Raw genomic sequence first — 17,433 nt, forward strand, 5'->3', positions numbered from 1 at the left:
CCTGGTAGGAAAAGACAAAACAAAACATAAAACTTATTCAGAGCCACATGTATAGACATTCGAATCCTGAGGCACTGAAGAGTGGAGAGCTTGCAGTGCTGAGATTGTGCAGCCAGCGCCGGGGGGGGGGCGGGAATGCACACATCTCAGCATGTTCTGCAGGCTCCTTTAGTCTGCCTGACAACAAATGGCAGCAGTGCATAGGGCAGCTCTGATTGGGAGAAGTAAGAGCACAGTAGGGAAAGGGAGGGGATACTGGAGGACTATGTTCGCTTTTGAGAAAAGTCACAGCATGTACAGACATTTGTTTTCCCTGGAGAAACTCTCCCAAGAGTGATTTAACCTTGATTGTTACCAGGTTATTTTTTTCCTAGAATAGCCATTTTTACTCAGGGAGAAAAAGCCTGAACATCTGTACAGTCATGGATCTCTCCATATAAGGAGAAACCAAATGTCTGTACAAGGCCAGTTCCAACAACAGATCCAAAGGTTATTGTTCTGTGAGTCTGTCTCCCCTCCTCTCTTTACTTTTAGTGTGTTCAAGGCAAGAATAACAAATTGGCCAAAAACATGCAGCTTACTTTTTGAGCATCTCCCCAGATGCACTATTTTATGTAGCCTTGCCATGGAGAACTGTCAGCATTAAAGACGAGAACAATTGTGAAGAAATCAGCCACTTGAGGTGGCAGAAATACATGGTATCCATATTAAACTCCTGTAACACTACAATTCTGTAATCAATGCTCATTCATTATGTTTTTAGATCTTACCTGTATCCTTATCCCTGGCCTTGTAAACTTGCCCATACGTGCCTTCTCCAATAATCCCAATAATGTCAAATTTATCCACACAGCGTTTTCCCCAGTCAATCTCTTTTTCCTTTGTTTCACCATGACGTGGGCCACATATTCTGGTAAATAGAAGTAAAATTAATCTTTAACGACAATGTATTTATCTGAACTTTGATTAACTTATAAAAAAGCAAGGGTTCCTTACCCACGTTACTGTTTCTTTGAAAATAAAAGCTGTAAGACCCAAAATAATCCAACTTTCAATATTCATGTTCTTTATTTCTCCCAGCTTGGAAAATGAAACTATTTAGTTAATTTTAGTTTAATTTCTCTTTCAAGACAGTTTCACTTTCCATTTCCCATATACTAACATAGTTGGCCTGTGTGAATAGGGAAGTATTTGATTTGGCCGATTCGGAGGACAGCAATTCGACAGGGCCAAAGCAGAATCGGAGAGTCGGTGCTGATTCAGAGATTCGGATCAGCTGGAGAGAGCCACAGGAGAAGCCATCATGGCTGCCCTGCCAGGCCCCATACCCCGCCTGACACTTTAAAATAAAAGCCCCGAACTCACCGGCTACAGCAGCAAGGATTAGGGCCTCTGATCAGGGCCCTGTACACCACAGGGCAGCATGGGGATTGCCTCCTGCCTGGTACCTGCACACCAGCTGCCCCATGGCGCAGGTGTAGCATAGCTAGGCAGGATGCTGTGCACTATTTGGGAGCTGGGGCTGAGCAATGCCAAGCTCCCTCCTGCATGGACGGGCTCTGCCAAGAGCCCTCGGAGGCCCTGACTGCTGCTACAGCCAGTGAGTGTGGGGCTTATTTAAGTGCAAGTGCTGGGAGGCTGGGACTGGGCAGGGCAGCCATGGGGGCTTCTCCCACAGCTCCTTCAGTTGTGCCTGCCTCTTCCTTGGTAGGGGGAAGCCGCAGGAGAAGCCCCTGTATCCTCCCAGCATTTAAAAAAAAGCCCCACACCCACCAGCTCTGGCAGCGGGGATCAGGGCCCTCTGGAACTCGTAGCAGAGCGCCCCCATGCAGCACCAGGAGGCTGGGCCAGGCAGGGGATGGGGCCGGGCAGGGCAGCCGCGGGGGCTTCTCCCACAGCTCCCACTGCCCGAGGAGCCGCAGGAGAACCTGCAGCTGCACCTGGCTGTGCCTGCCTCTCCCATGCCAATCCGAATCTCTCTGAATCTTTCCCAAATTGATTTGGAGGCTTCGGATTCAATTCAGGCCTTTTAATGGGTCTCCTGATTCAATTCGGATTCAGCGATTCGCCTCTGAATCGAATCAGCGACCAAAGCTTTTCACAGCCCTGTAACATAGGGCTGTCCAACTGGTGGCCCCCAAGGGGTTAGTCTCCCAGTCTGGATGCTACTTCCCCATTTTTCTCCTGCTGCTGCTGCTGCCACTACTACTATCTTGAGTTCCTCCTCCCCCCCTCAGCTTCTGCTTCCTGCCTCTGATGTCAGTGCAGCACAGTTTGATGCACAGGGTAGAAGGAGTCCATGGCAAGGAAACTTAGGGGATCCTGTGCAGTGCAGTCATCAGTGCATCATGGTGGGGACTGCCCACTGCAGCACAGCAGATTTGGACCCATGTGGCATAGCATGCAGGGGCTGTGCAGCCAAGTGGTGCGTAGCCAGGGTTGGACAGACCCAGATTACCACAAAGCTGCTATATATTTTTCAAATTTGTAATTTGAAACAAACAAACAAACAAACAAACATCTGTCTGTTTAAAACTGATTTCCACTGGAATTTAAAAATATATTTAATCTTCTAACTACATTTTGGAAACAGTTTTGCCAGTGTCTGTCCATGCAAGACATGTTTTACTGACCTAAAGATACCATCCCATTTAAACTACAATGCGAAACATGCAATTCAACAGCCACCACTTGCTCCTGGGCATTGCAGGGGCACTATTCTTGCCCATAAGAAGCAAAAGGATGGGAGGGAGGGGGTGGAATGCGAAGAAAGGAACAATTAACTGGCCATAGCACTGATTCTTTCTGGGTAGTTTAAGAGCAAAAATGAATTTCTGAGAAGAAAATGTTTTAAGGGAGGATATAAAAGTCAAGGAAGTTTTAAGCCAGACCTGGGTTAACACACATATCTAATCTCAAGCACACATTTCTGGCAGCTCATCAACAGATATTTTCCAAAAAGTTCCTCTCTCTGCCTGTCCTTTCTGCTAACCCAGTCCCTCAGTGATGTGCACAGCTAAGCAGGCATAAATGAGGGGATAGAACTGAACAGGACTTAGGGCAAAAGATGCAAATAGGAAACTAGGAGGTAAAGTGTCATCAATTCTTCCCCATGTAGGGCCAGAGCTCCCAAGGATTGTCTCTGAAGAGGATTCAAAACAAAAAAAAGTATTCACGATCATGTAAAAAAGACCAGACAGATCAACAGAATGGGAACAAATCTTGAGTCAAATCTTTTTTATCTCCTATATTAAACAGATATGAAAAGCCAGACAAATGTCATCTATTCCACATTAGTATACTATGGGGAAACTTACCACTTTAATTCTATGCAACCAGACTGTTTTCAAAGGGAAGTAGTACACACTTACTTAGGCCTCCTTTTGCTGTGTGTCTGAACTGCTGGTTTCTTTTCCTCGGGACTTTTGGATAGGTCATCTCCTCCAGGCAACTCAGGTGGTAGTGGCAAGTCTGCAAGCAGATGTCGGAGTTTCTTCTCCACTTCTTTTTTAACTGACTTGACTGTAATAGTCTCTCGTGAACTTTATAAATAAAACAAAAATAAAATCAACTAAGACGTTTAACTCACTGAAATCCTAACAAGTCAATATCTGGATGAAATGCATTGTAAATACCACATTTACTCGAATGTAAGATGAGGTGCCCCCACCCCTCCAACAGCATGGTGGGGAAAAGCCCCTGGTCTTAGATTCATGTACAAAACAGAGGGGTGGGGGACAAGTGACTGCTGCAGCTCTGACTGGCCCCAAGCCAAGTCAGGGCCAGAGTCAGGCTCACAGCAGCTGCTTGCCCCCACCTCCACTCCTCTGCAGCTTCTGTCCTTGATTTGCCCCATTCCTTCCCTTACTGTCAGGCACAGCTTGGCTCTGGCTCAGGTTGGATTCCCTCCCAGGCACAGAGCACTGTCTCTTCTCCATCCCCTGCCCAGACAATCAGCAGTGCAAATACTGCTATGTGGCCAGGCAGTGGCTGTGCTCCATGAGCCAGGAGGAAACAGAGCTCAAGCAGCATCTGACAGTAAGGTGGGGGGAGAAAAGGCAGAGAAAGTGGGTGGGGAGAGTGGAAGAGGCTATAGAGAGATGGGGATGGGGGCTGCAGGAGGGAAAAGTAGGGGGTGAGGCAAAGGACCAGGGTGCTTCCTGGCCCCAACAGCTATCTGACCCCTCCCCACCCCCAGCCACTACTTCCCTTGCTGTAGAAGCGGGCAGGAATTAATTTAAGACAGCCCTCCAATAATTAGATTCTATACCTAGAAAATTCTAACAAACTTATACATTTTCCATGTATAAAATTTAACCACTGTGAGGGGGATCGTCTTGGATTCAGAAAAATACAGTATTTCATACACTCTTTTGTTCAAATAGCAGTTCAAATGTTAAAATTTAAGACAAGAGAGCACGCATTAGTGGTCAGAACAGAGAAAGAGGGAAAAGAAACCTGGGTTCTGTTTAATGTCTACCATACACTTCATACATGTGGTTTTATAATTCAGTTATCCAGAGTTTTACTATTTCCCCTAATAATAAAGGGACATTTCCCCCTCATCCTAAGCCAATGTCTTAAGATCCTGTATGAAAGGCATACAGGGAAGGAAAGGACAGATTACAGCAGGACCTGGAAAGGTTACAGGGGTGGGCAAATTACAGTAGGATGGGATTCAATACTGACAAGTGCAGGGTGCTGCACTAAGGCAGTAGGAACCAGCAGCACATCTATAGGCTGGGGAACTCCCTTCTCGAAAGCACAGTGACAGAAAGAGATCTTGGAGTCATTACTGACTCCAAGATGAACATGGGCCGACAATGCAAGGCACAGTCAGTAGGGCTAACCGTACCTTGTCGTGCATCCACAGATGCATCACAAGCAGGGCCAAGGAGGTGATCTTCCCCCTGTATGCGACACTGGTCAGGCCGCAGCTGAAGTACTGTGTCCACTTCTGGGCGCCGCACTTCAGGAGGGATGTGGACAGCATTGAGAGGGTCCAAAGGAGGGCCACTCACATGATCAGGGGACAGCAGGGCAGACTGTATGAGGAGAGGCTACGGAACTTGAACCTGTTCAGCCCTCTCAAGATAAGGCTGAGGGTGGAACCTGGTGGCCATTTATAAACTCACTAGGGCATCCAGCGTGGATTGGGAGAGACCTTGTTCCCCCGAGCACCTCCTGGAGTAACAAAGAATAATGGCCATAAGTTGTTAGAGAACAGGTTTAGACTAGACATTAGAAGGCACTACCTCACAGTCAGGGCAGCTAGGATCTGGAACCAACTTCCAAGGGAAGTGGTGCTGGCTCCTACCTTTGGGGTCTTTGAGAGAAGGCTTGATGTTTACCTAGCTGGGGTCATTTGAACCCAGTTCTCTCTCCTGCCCAGGGCAGGGGGTCGGACTAGAAGATCTACAAGGTCCCTTCCGGCCCTACATCTATGAAGATAGCTAGAAGAACAATAAATTCTCCTTATCCCATTAAAAGCCTTAAATCACAAGAAGCAGTATGAGCACACATGATGTGTGGCAGTCAAACTCTACATGCTCAACATCGGGGTGGGCAATTATTTGGGCCTGAAGACTACATAGGCTGTTTTGGTGAGCTGTTGCAGGCCAGGACAGCACCCCCAACTCCCTCCATACCAACTCACCAAAACTCCCTACATGGGACAGGACCCCAGGCAGCAGGTCTTCAGGAGCAGGAGAGGTGGGTGAGGCTGGGGTCACAAAGAGGGGTTGCATGCCAGTGACAATATGGACCAGGGCTGGGTTAGAGCCACGATCTGCTTCCGGCATGCCCGTGACAGGAGGAGATTCCGCAGGCAGGGATGTGCAGGGAGCAGATCACAGCTCTGCCCCACCCCAGGCCCACACTGTTACTGCCACATGATCCCACCCCTGGGCCCGGACACCACTCCCTGCTCACCCGCACACCCTGCCCGTGCAGGTCCCTGGAACTGCATGTCCAGGGCCAGGGCCAGAATCTTGTGGCAGTGACAGCACAGGGTCAGGGCAGAACTTGAATCCATCCCCAGGCCTTGCTGGAGGGCTGCATCACCCACAAGGGGAAGAGGATGGCTGCAAGCCTCGTGGAGGAATCTTGGGAGCAACTTAGACTTCCTCCTGCCTTCCCTTGCCTGTTGCCTCCTCTGACCCAGGATGCATAGCCCAGAAGCAGAAAAGGAATAGTGGTGGATCAGAGGCGACTCCCATGCCCTGCTACCTGCAGTGCCCAGGACTGGGCCAGGACCAGGGAAGGTAGATGGTGCTAGGGCACCCCCATTCCATGCCAAGCTGGCACAGGACAGAAGTGCCCCAGTGTTACCAGACAGGACCAAGACCAGGTAAATTTGCTCCAGAGGCCAGATTTGGCCCATGAGCTGTATTTTGCCTACCTCCTCTCTATACCTAGCACTTACTGCTGCTCTGCATGACTGCATTGTTCTACTGGCTGCTTCCTTACCTCCAAAGAAAAAAAAAGCAACACTTCTTCAAAAGGAAACAGTACTATAATGACTTCTCCCCACTTAAGTATTTTTCAAGTTATTAAAGTATTATTTCACTGGAAAAAAATTGGTCATTTAATACAGTTTTTATATGGAGGCCTCACAATACTTCAACATTTTCAAATTACAATTCATTGCATTATACGCAACAGTTAATGGCTGTCAGTACGGTGTTAAACAGTAACCCAAAACTGGTCTACCAGAATAATCCAGAGTCTAATGTAGAGCTCTCTCATGTAATGTTGCCTTTTTTTTTTTTTGTACTCCCTGTTTTCTTCCTGCTAATGTGCTTCATTTGTTTCTAAATTCTAGAAGAGTAATGTATCATGTTTGTTTTGAGAATTTTCCTGGAGGGAGAAAAACATCGTTCACTCATACTTCTTGGTCCCACAACAGTTATTCAAAGTCTTCTAACAGCAGGAATTCAGGAATTAGTTATGCACAAGACAATAAAGTGAATACACTAGAAACCGTGTAGACATTACACACAAAGCAGTCTCAGGTAACTCAATTCTAAACTCATGATTAAAACTAAGTTAAATTTAAATATTTATGTTGGTTTACTTCATTACATCCAGCCTGAATAATGAAACTGGACAGATCAGCTTCACTTTTGTTTACTTAACATCACCAATTCTCATGAATTAGCAAAATCTACCTCTACAATTTTGCCTACCTCTACAAGAACCTAAAAAAGCAAATTTCATTTCCCACTACAAAGCAAAAGAATAATCACATACAAAATGAAAGTATAATCCCAGATTTCCACACTTGCTTAACTTTACTGAGAGACTTAAAGCAATCTACATTGTCAGATTTATTAGTCAGTACTGTATTTGCTTCCTGGTGTGGCAGGAAGTTCTTGTTGCCTCACCCAGACTGTCTCCTGGGTGTCACACTTCCTGGACACACTATGTTTCCAGGAGCACTTATTCTTCATCACACCTGGTAAGGCCCCAGACCCAGCAAAGGGAGTAACAAGATTAATTCTTTGGTGAAAGTGGTTATTTATGTAAATAGTGCCATTTCCATACCACAAGCTCCATCTGCATGCTACCATCAGCTCACCTGCTGCTTCAGGCACAAGCTACAGCACTCAGTCAATAGCCACAGCTGAGAGAGGGTTCAGAGAACCCTCTGCCCCTCCAGCGATTTAAGTCAGATAGGTAGCAGCCATCTTGGCAGCTGCATGGCATTTATACTGTCTCCAGGCATACTTCTTTTCCAATGATGAAAACAGCTTCCCTGCTTAATAGACACAGCTCAATGGTGGGGAGAAACATGTGTTGTATGCAAGAAGATATGGTTATTTGTTCTTCCACACTGAGAAGTATGAGGGTGGTTTTAAGTTAGCAGGCAAATTTTAAACTGAGTTTATTTCATAACGTAAACCTGATAAAGGGCATAGTTTATTTCGGAAAGTAGTAGTTATTTAAGAAGTAGTTTAAGCAGTAATCATAAATTCTCCTATTGTATTACTTTCAGTACACATGCATTAAACTAGGCAGGAAATGGCAACTTTGGTGGAAAAAAGCAGAGAAGAAATACAAATACTTCTATTTTCACAATGCCCCCAGCACTGTGGTACACGAACACCTTACAAAACTCTAAAAATCAACCCCAGTGAGCAGATTAAAGTCATCTTTCCTTTTCTCCAGCAAGATACAAATTCTCAATAATTTTCCCTACCTGATCATATTTTACTTTCCTCACCATAAAAGTTAAGATGAAGTACCTTACATTTCCCCCTCCCACTAAATATGCTCAGTGTTTTGAGGTTTTCTTTTTTCATGCTTTGGCTCTCATTTTAATTAATCTTTTGGGGGCTATTACATCCAGTACTGATTTCTCAAGTTATCTTTCTTGTCTTATGGAGAGTTAGCAATGGCTGCAGCACATAATTTACAGTTTGAGTCATCAGAATGTCATTTTTTAAGTAGATAAGATTTGTATGGGGTTTAGACAACTTTTAAATAGACCAACTTAAACAGTGGGTCTAATAAAAGATATCAGATTTACCCAAAGAACCTTGTCTGCCCGTGTCCTTAGACCAACACAGCTACAACCTACACCCCTATAACTTTTAAGTAGTTCACACTACCCTCTGAATGTGTTACCCACTGCAGTTATTTCCATCATCTCAAATTACTATGAAAGAAATAAGCAAGGGAAAATTATTCAGTTTGTTTACTTAGTGTAATGTGATATACATGAAAAGTTTTAAAGTATAGGGGCTACAAAGGGAAACTAACAAACAGCTCCAAAATATTTTGAAATCGAAGTGTTTCAGATATTTAGGAAAAAAGAAAAAGGTTTACACAAATTACTATAAACAAACAAATTACAAGAGGACGTCAAAGTCATTTCTATTGTTTTATTTTTAAATTGGCAGTACTCACTAAAAGAGTCCTCCCAAATAAAGGGTGTGGGGGAACAGCGGGGGGGGGCAGCAACATCACTCCCCTGCCACCATATTTCCAAATCTATGAAGAGACCTGAGCCCTGGATCCTGGCTCAGGCTCCCGATACCAGTGCACAAGGCCTGGTGGGAGCAGCGCCAGGCCCCTGGGGCCCATTCATGGTGTGTGCAGGGTGGGAGGGAGAAGCGCTAGGCCACTGGGGTCCAATTCAGCCCGGGGTTCAGCCACATGCCACTCATCTGACCTGCAGAGCCAAAGGTTTGAGCACCAATGTCCTAAACTATTAGAAAATAAAAGACCAAACCTAACCAAATATGCTACTTGACAGGTACACTTCTCTATTTTTGACACGACCAGTTAGCCAAGGTTAGGAGCTCTGAAAGAAAGACGACACTGGTCATGAGCCAGGTAGCTTCTATGCAATTATGTTTGTTGACAACAAATTAGGGTGCTGCCCCACAAACACAAAACGCAGCAAAAAAGAGGACAATCTTCACTCAGAGCTCCAAGCCTCTTTTAGCTAACAATCAGCTCAAAAGCTCTCCCATTTAGCTTTTGCTCCGAGCAGTGCTCATGTACGTGGTGCTTCCCTTGCCTACTCTCAGTTCCTTTGGTATTGTGGGTTCTTTCAGAAACATGCATCTTCAAAATGGCCAGAAATACCTCTCTGCCCATATGTACTTTGAAAACACCTTTGTTCTGGATGCGGACTTGTGCTCATGCATGGGGTTTAGACTGCTATGGTTCCAACTACCTGGGACTCTTCAGTCTGGAAAAAAGAAGGCTCAGTGGGGACTTGGTGGCAGCCTACAATTATATAAGAGGGGTCCATCAGGACCTGGGAGAACAGCTGTTCACCAGAGCTCCTCCCAAGGGATAACAAGGTCAAACGGCCATAAACTCCAGGAAGGCCGATTCAGACTAGACATAAGAAAAAAGGTCTTTACAGTACGTGTGTCCAGGGTCTGGAACAGACTCCCCTCCAGAGGTGGTGCAAGCACCTACTCAGGACTCTTTAAAAAAAAAAAATCTGGATATTTTTCTTGCTGGGATCATGTGATCCCCGCTGACTTCCTGCCTACAGTGGGGGCGGGAGGGCTGGACTCTATGACCTCAAGAGGTCCCTTCCAGCCCCTAATGCCTACAAAACTACCTGCTTGCATACAGAAGAGAGCTTAATGGCTTCTTGCCACCATGTTACACCCACTCTCAGCAAAGAGATATTGTCATCCCTGTTGGGTCAAACCTGTTTTAGCTTTTGCCAATCATCAAACTAGTGAAACCCTAAACAACCCACCACAGACAGAGATAAGAATATTCATCTTGTTTATGTGCACCAGGATATTTTCCCAAAATAAACCAGTTTGACTCTCTTCCAAATCTTTTGGTAGTTGTTGCTTCTCTGCCAGACTTCCTTTCAACCACCTTGGAGGCTTTATCTCACCGATCCACTGAGGAATGCCTAGTGTTTCTGTAGAATCTGTTCCCTGGGACCAGACCTGCCCTTCAGTTCAACTGGCGAAACACAGAGTCACAATTTTTCCAGCCTCAGTTTCCACAGCTATCTTAATGGTTTAAGGTGAATCCATATAAATTCTTCTCACATGAGCCTTACAGACAATTTTGAATTTAGTTACCGGTATCAACTGTATCCCAAACAGCACTTCAGCCATGTCAGTACTGCATCCACCCACATTTATCCAAATTAAGGCTTCTACCCCTTCCTTCTCCTAGAATTGTAAAGCCATTCTGGGTCCTTCATCTTAAAAGTTTCCCCATAAAATCATGCACCACAGAGTCTTCTCATTTTATCAGAGCCTATGCTCCATTACAAAAGTATGAGCTCTTTCAAGTTTGGATTCTACATGGTGCAAACCGATTGGTTCTGCTCCAGGAATGATCTCAGATAGGTTCTTTGGGATTATTAAGTCATGACCAAAATACAACCAATGAAAGGGTTCATGGAATGATCTCATCAACTACTATCCTAATCTCTTTACTGATTTTTTTCCCCCAAAACTAACTAAACAAAACACTGACAGTCTGACTAGATGGTTGAAACAGTTCAACACCTAATATAATTTTTGTGGATCCCCACAATCTCCTACTTGTTGAAACACTCCTAAATTCAAAATTTGTCTTCATGAGTGTATAAACTAACTGAGGCCCCATCTAGAAAGCCTTGGTTTTCTTTGTCAGTGAAAATTCTTCTCACACAGGTTGCATGCCCAAGATAAAATACCTCTTTCTGAAACAAAACATTTTTCTTTAACTTCATTTTAGACTAGTAGCCTTAAGCTTATAACAGTTTGTAAACATATCAGTTCTTGTTCAAAGTCTGAACATGCATCCCGATACCACTTAGGTAGAACAGGCTGAGGCAGGCCTGCTCTACAATACCCTCTCGTTTAACCTTCAAATATGGCTGACATATTGCACAAGACAAACACCTTTGCACAAAACTGCCAGAGGCCTTGACCTGCTACACAAGCCTCTTCCTTCTATGACTGGCAAATGGCAAGGTTTGATACTAAAGGAAACCAGTCCATTTACCTTTTGCTGAATCAGTGTGGTTCAACTTCTATCTTTGCTGGATTGGGATTACTTCTATTCCTAACCAGATAATAGTTGGTGTGGCAGTTCTGGAAATTCAGATAGCTTGAATAAATTATAAAACCTTATTCAGATGTCTCATTGAGGAAAATGTTACTATTCACCGAGGATCAGAAGAAATCACACTTCCCTCCCCCCAATAACCAATGCTACCAAATTGGAAGGGTTCATTACAGCTTTGTGTCCTCCCACTTCCTGCTCCCCTCCCAACTCATATTTTCAAGCTAACTCCAGAGCACTGTTCCTGCTAAAACTAAGGGGAGCTTTGCCACTGTCTTTGAAGGGTACACAACAGAAACACCCCCTTCCTATATTCATTATATAAATTCATAGCTCTGCAAAAGTGAACGGAATTCTTTTGTTTCTTTTCCTCAGAAGAATCTATGTATTTTCTACTATATAAAAAGTCAGCCAGGCACTTAGACTGCATTTCTGTGCTAATCTGTAGGCTAAGAGCTGTTGTCATATTTTTTTAAGCGAGCAGTTTAATAGAAAGAAACATGTGGGTCTGAGCTCTACGTAATTTTTGACAGTAAAACAAAACACACAAGTCAAAGACAACGTATGTGTATGGGCTCCTACCATGTTTTCAAAAGATAGGTGAGGTTTAATAGCTACCAAGAACAAAAGACAAAATACTACATAAGGCTTTGAGTTTCCTTCTAGTTGTTGAAGTCTTGAGGAAAGTCTGTATGTACCTGCGGAGCACTTTTAAGTTATGTTATCACTGCAGCCTGAATGCTGAGAAAATAAAAAGGCATGCTTTCAAATGTTATCCTGATTTTCTTCCACCAGTTTTCTGTATCTGATCTTATAAAACTGCAAGCAGGCTGAAAATTCTAACATTTAATCACAGAACTCACAAGAGGGTAATACTGGAATACGTCCCCCAGACCAAATTTCATCAAAAAACCAGGAAGTGTGACAGATTTCAATTCCAGTATAGATCACAGTAAGGTTTTTATCTTAAGGCTATAAAACCTAGATTCCAGAAGATGTCTGAGATCTACACAGGAATTTCTTCACTATGAACACGCTGTATTTTTGTACAGTAGTATAATGATAGGTAGGGAAGCGAGGCATGAGCCCCAGGCACTGCCTTGAGAGATTGGGAGAGGTGCAGAATGGACCTTGGGTGATGCTTTACTGCTCCCATTCCCATGCATGTTTCCCACAACAGCTCCAGAAGCACAGAATGCAAAGAAATGGCAGTGGTGCACAGTACAGAAGTAGCAGCTAGCGGTTTGCTGTTGCTTCTGGATAAGTCAGCTCCTTTTTTGCTGCTTTGAACTAATGGGGTTTTGGCCCTTTGACATGCATATCAGTGGCAAAATAAAAGGTGACATCTTCCCTAACAGCAGCAGCGAACCTCTGACCACTTCTCCTACACCGTGGCCTACCCAGTTACAGCTCTGTTTCTGTAGCTCACTTCAGAAATGAACTGAAGATGCTTTATATGCAAGTACTTGGAATACCAATCCTTGAAAGAGTTAGGAGTTTCATTCATTACACTACTGTAGGTGTTAGTGATATTAATAGCTGTCAGAGGAGAAAGAGCCTGGAATGCAAACGAACAGCAAATAAGTTATAAAGAAACTAGCTTTCAAATAGTTACTAAATATATATTTTATACACTGCTGTTCTGAGATCTCAATTAGATCTAAAAACCACCAACCACTTCTGCTTTTCCATTTGCCCTCCAGCATAGCTTGTATTCACAAATACCTCTTAGAATTAAACCTTTCCCCATCTCAACTCCTTGGGTAAGCTAGTTCTCTTACTATTATGCTCAAATCATGCAAATCACTAGTCATCATCATTTTAAATCAAACTCTACGAGAAAACAGAAAGAAACTACCATAAGTTTCATCTAAATGCTGGAATCAGGCCCACAGAAAGGCACAGTTGTACTTGAAAACATGTAGTAAAAAGGTGCAACAAACTTACCTGTCAGTATCTTTGTCTTCAGGCAGCATTGGAGGCAAAGGCAAGGGTGGCAATGTGGAGGTTGGTAGTGCAACATTTCTGTCCTTTTCCTTGGCTACTACACTTGGTGTAGATGGTTTGCTTTTCTCTTTTACAGTGACTGGCTGCTGTTTTACAGCAGTTGGTTTAGTCTCTTTCACTGCTGTAGTTTTCTGCTTGGTGACTTTATCCACAATCAAGTTATTTTCTGCCTTTGTCTCCTGAAGAGTTACCTTTGCTTTTGCCTTGTCATTTTTCAAGGTTGCACCAATAGTAGGAGAAGGTGTATGCTCAGGTTTTATTTTCTTCAGATCCTTCACATTGTTTGTTTGAGGCGCATTTGCGCCAGTGTCAGCATTCCCCTTAGTAGGAGTAGAGGTGTTTGATGCTTTTGCACTGGCTTTGGCCGCCTCTGCAGCTCTAGCCTTTTTGTTCTTGTTCAATTCAGCAGCCAGGCTACTTTTCAGAGTCAGTGTACTAGGAGAAATGCTTGAGTGACGACTTCTGGATCTAGATAATCTGTGCCTGCTCCGAGACCTTGAGTGCCTTGAGGAGTAAGGGCTTCTGCTGCGGGATTTTGCTGATCTCCTGATCAAAACAGCAAAGATTCAATTAATGCAGGTTCAAAAGTTGCATTTCTTTTTACTAAACGTAGCTGCCTTTATGCAATTATCATCACTATGTTTAAAGGGTGAATGAAAGAGTAAGGGAAAATATGCGAGTTGTAGCCCTGAATCCAGTACCTACTAACCACAGAGGAGCCTGAGAAACACATTAAGCTATACAAAGATGAAACAATCATGCCAAATTAAAAAGAGAATGGAGGATGGGGGTAGGGGGAAAGGAATCTTACCACATTTAACTGTTTTGTATGTCATCTCTGTTCCACAGTAAACAGAAGCTGAACCAGAGCATTTTACTCCTGAATGAAACAGCTGCTAAATTACTGCAGTTCAGTTTCCATTCATTGAAACAGAGCAAGCATTCAGTTATAGTGAATCAGATTGATGGATGACAAGTTATCCCCCACTCCTCAATATAGTTTTTCTGCCTGTCCATACCTTAAGTTTCTTCCTTTAAGTATACCTTTTTCAAAATGTCCTATCTTTTCCTGATTTGACCTTTTTTTTTAAATCTGTGATCGCCACAAAACAGGAATATACATTTTAGGAGAAAAGTAGTCCTTTTCCTCCCCAAATATGAGGGCTGTTCTTGGTTTGTTGAAACATTGATTTTAATCAATTTATACAGTATTAATTTGTTTAACCACATCCAGGTAAGGATGAGGCTGCTCTAGTAGAAGTTAAGAAAAAAGTTAGGAAGCCTATAGTAACATGAATTTGAAAACAAAATCAAACTATATTAAGCTACTAATTTAAGAGGCACAACAAAGCTACATAGCAACCTGTAGTAATATTTCTGTAAGAATCTCAACTTATAACTTTACCTCTTAAAAATTACTATACCACTATAATCAGAATAATCTTTTTACCATTACATCTAAAAACTACTAAATACAGAAACACTTTTACAATGCCACTGGGCACAGAGACATACAGAAAGACAACATTCAACTTTAAGCTTCATTTCTAAGGATTTAAATAATGTTGTAGTATTAAAATGTATTTCTATGAATTCCATACTTAAACAGTATTTCCAGTACATCTGTATTAAATTTCATCATAAATGAATGTAATCAACAGGTGCTCACAGTACAGTAAATATTTCATTTACATTTAAAGAATGGGATCACTATAATCCATAAATCCATACATATTTTCATTTTACTTATTCGCTATTTAAGAATAGCTCATATTTTGACCTGCCTAGGAGCTCCAATTTAGTTCTATTAAAAGCTACTGGGGACAAACTGCCAATTTAGACCATGCATTTGCTGAAAAGTAAATTCTCCAATTAAAACCAATAAAGTAGTCCAATTCATTGCAATTATGTAGTCCAATTCATTGCAATTACGCTCCCTGTACCTGAAGAAAGGTGCTTATACCCGAAAGCTTGCGAATAATTTTTTCGACTATTTTAGTTGGTCTAGTAATAGATATCAAAATTATCCAAAGAAGGTTACAACCAACACCCTTATAATTGCATGGACATTTATGAAAGAGTTTGTTCATGTTTTAACTTACATACATGCATGCATTGGATATATTCATCATGTCTATAATTGCTGGCCTAAATTCAATTTTTAGAAATATACCAGCCTCTCTTTTCTGATCAAAACATTACTGGGAAAGAGATGATTTACAGTGATTATATTTATACAAACAAATAGGAGCTGTGATCAGTTCCCAGTCTGCTAGAGACTCTAGGACATAATAAATGCAACCAACAACACCTGAGATGGTAAGTCTAAAACAAGCAAACAAAAAGATATAAAAATATTATTAAGTCCTTGCTGTTCAAAAATTTGAAGAGCCAGCAATTCAATTCTGATTCAGATCAACAAATACAGCATCTCACAGGATAGAAATGTAGAAGTTTCTACTGCATGTACTATACTTGCAGATGTCCAGGAAAGAAATATGAATCCCCATATCAAAATAAACCTTTTCAAACCCTTTAACTAGACTATCAGCTTCCCTGAGAACTTGACATCAGGTTGACTGAACTACTTAATCTGAATTTGGGTCTAACTGTAAAATGCTAGATAGAAACCAAATTTCAACTTAATCCAGTGAGTATACAGGTCACATTTCAAAGATGTTATGGCCTAATCAAAATCTTTACATCAAGATACTTCTCAGAAAACAGGAGTATTAAACGTAGTCATCTTGCTATACACCAGAGGTTTTTGTAAACCCCACTGCTTGCCACAGAAGTAAACAAGGTGAAAAAGTGAGAATTTAAGACACTGGGGGAGGGAGCAGAGAGAAAGGAAATCACTATCTCCAACTAGCCCTAAAGTAGTTATGTAAAATGCACAAAAGTACTTCAATATTCACTTTAATAAATAAAGCCCTTAAATGCACTATCACCAAAACATAAAACAGACCAGAACTGAAAAAGCAAAATACAAATCAACCTGTTCCATTTTGGTTTCTATATGACATGCCACAACAGAAACCTCTGTTTTGTTTCCAAAAAATGTATCTTTTTAAAGCATGGAAATAAGATTCCTCAATTTTCCTCAAAGGCTTCTTGAACAGAACCAGATTAAAATAAAAGTACATATTTTTGAAACATGCCTAACACATTTATAAAAACCCAGTGTAAACAAGGCAAATTACATTTTCATATGCGATTGGTACAGAAGACCCCCTTATCCTTAGCGGCTAGCCTATTAAGGGCAGCTTGCCCTATAAGCCGTGGGCTTTCAAAATGTTGAAATATACAGGCAATGCGTTTTTAAAATGTATTTTACCCTCAGCTTGGTGAACACATGGCTTTTGTATGGGTATAATAATTTCATTTAGGAATGATTTTTCTTCAAAAATAATTACAGTGGTTCTATGCCTAGTTATCCAGTTATATTGACACCCATGAACAGCATAACTTTGTATACAGAAATGAGGCATATTAATAGGTACCTTTGTACCAATGTAACTGCATCTACACTGGGAAAGATGGGTAAGCATCTGTATGTATATCTGGACACAAGACCCACAGGCTATGAACAGCTGTCACCCAATGAAGCAAATTAGCTGTGCCAGGGCACATCCCAGCACACCTGATCTGCTTCACTGTGTAACAGACATCACCTGTCCCCAGTAACGGATGCCCCAGATGTGCATACCCCGCTGCCACACCATGACTAAGGGCACAGTTCTGCCAGATGGGAAAAACCTATGAATGTGTGCTTCCTGAAGTCCCAGGAAGACCTGCCCAAGATTCCCCCCATTTGCAGAGGTGTACCCCAAATTGGGGGGCAGAAGCATGATAGGCATCTAGGGAATCCCCTACTAGGGA

General features: G+C 42.6%; 1 protein-coding gene across 3 annotated transcripts in view; it reads right to left on the reverse strand.

Annotated features, from left to right (window-relative positions):
* Nucleotides 1-17,433, reverse strand: part of CDK13 (cyclin dependent kinase 13) — a 74,692-nt gene that overhangs the window by 45,775 nt on the left and 11,484 nt on the right. For all 3 annotated transcript variants that reach the window (XM_090050070.1, XM_090050068.1, XM_090050069.1), the window contains exons 2-4: nucleotides 13,492-14,097; nucleotides 3,372-3,542; nucleotides 771-910 (exon numbers count right to left, since the gene is read on the reverse strand). In XM_090050070.1, coding sequence (XP_089906196.1) covers nucleotides 771-910; nucleotides 3,372-3,542; nucleotides 13,492-14,097 — 917 coding nt within the window. The remainder of the gene's footprint in view (nucleotides 1-770; nucleotides 911-3,371; nucleotides 3,543-13,491; nucleotides 14,098-17,433) is intronic.

The sequence above is a fragment of the Crocodylus siamensis genome, chromosome 5, assembly GCF_052110815.1.
Source record: "Crocodylus siamensis isolate JL-2025a chromosome 5, ASM5211081v1, whole genome shotgun sequence".
NCBI classification, from domain to species: Eukaryota; Metazoa; Chordata; order Crocodylia; family Crocodylidae; genus Crocodylus; species Crocodylus siamensis.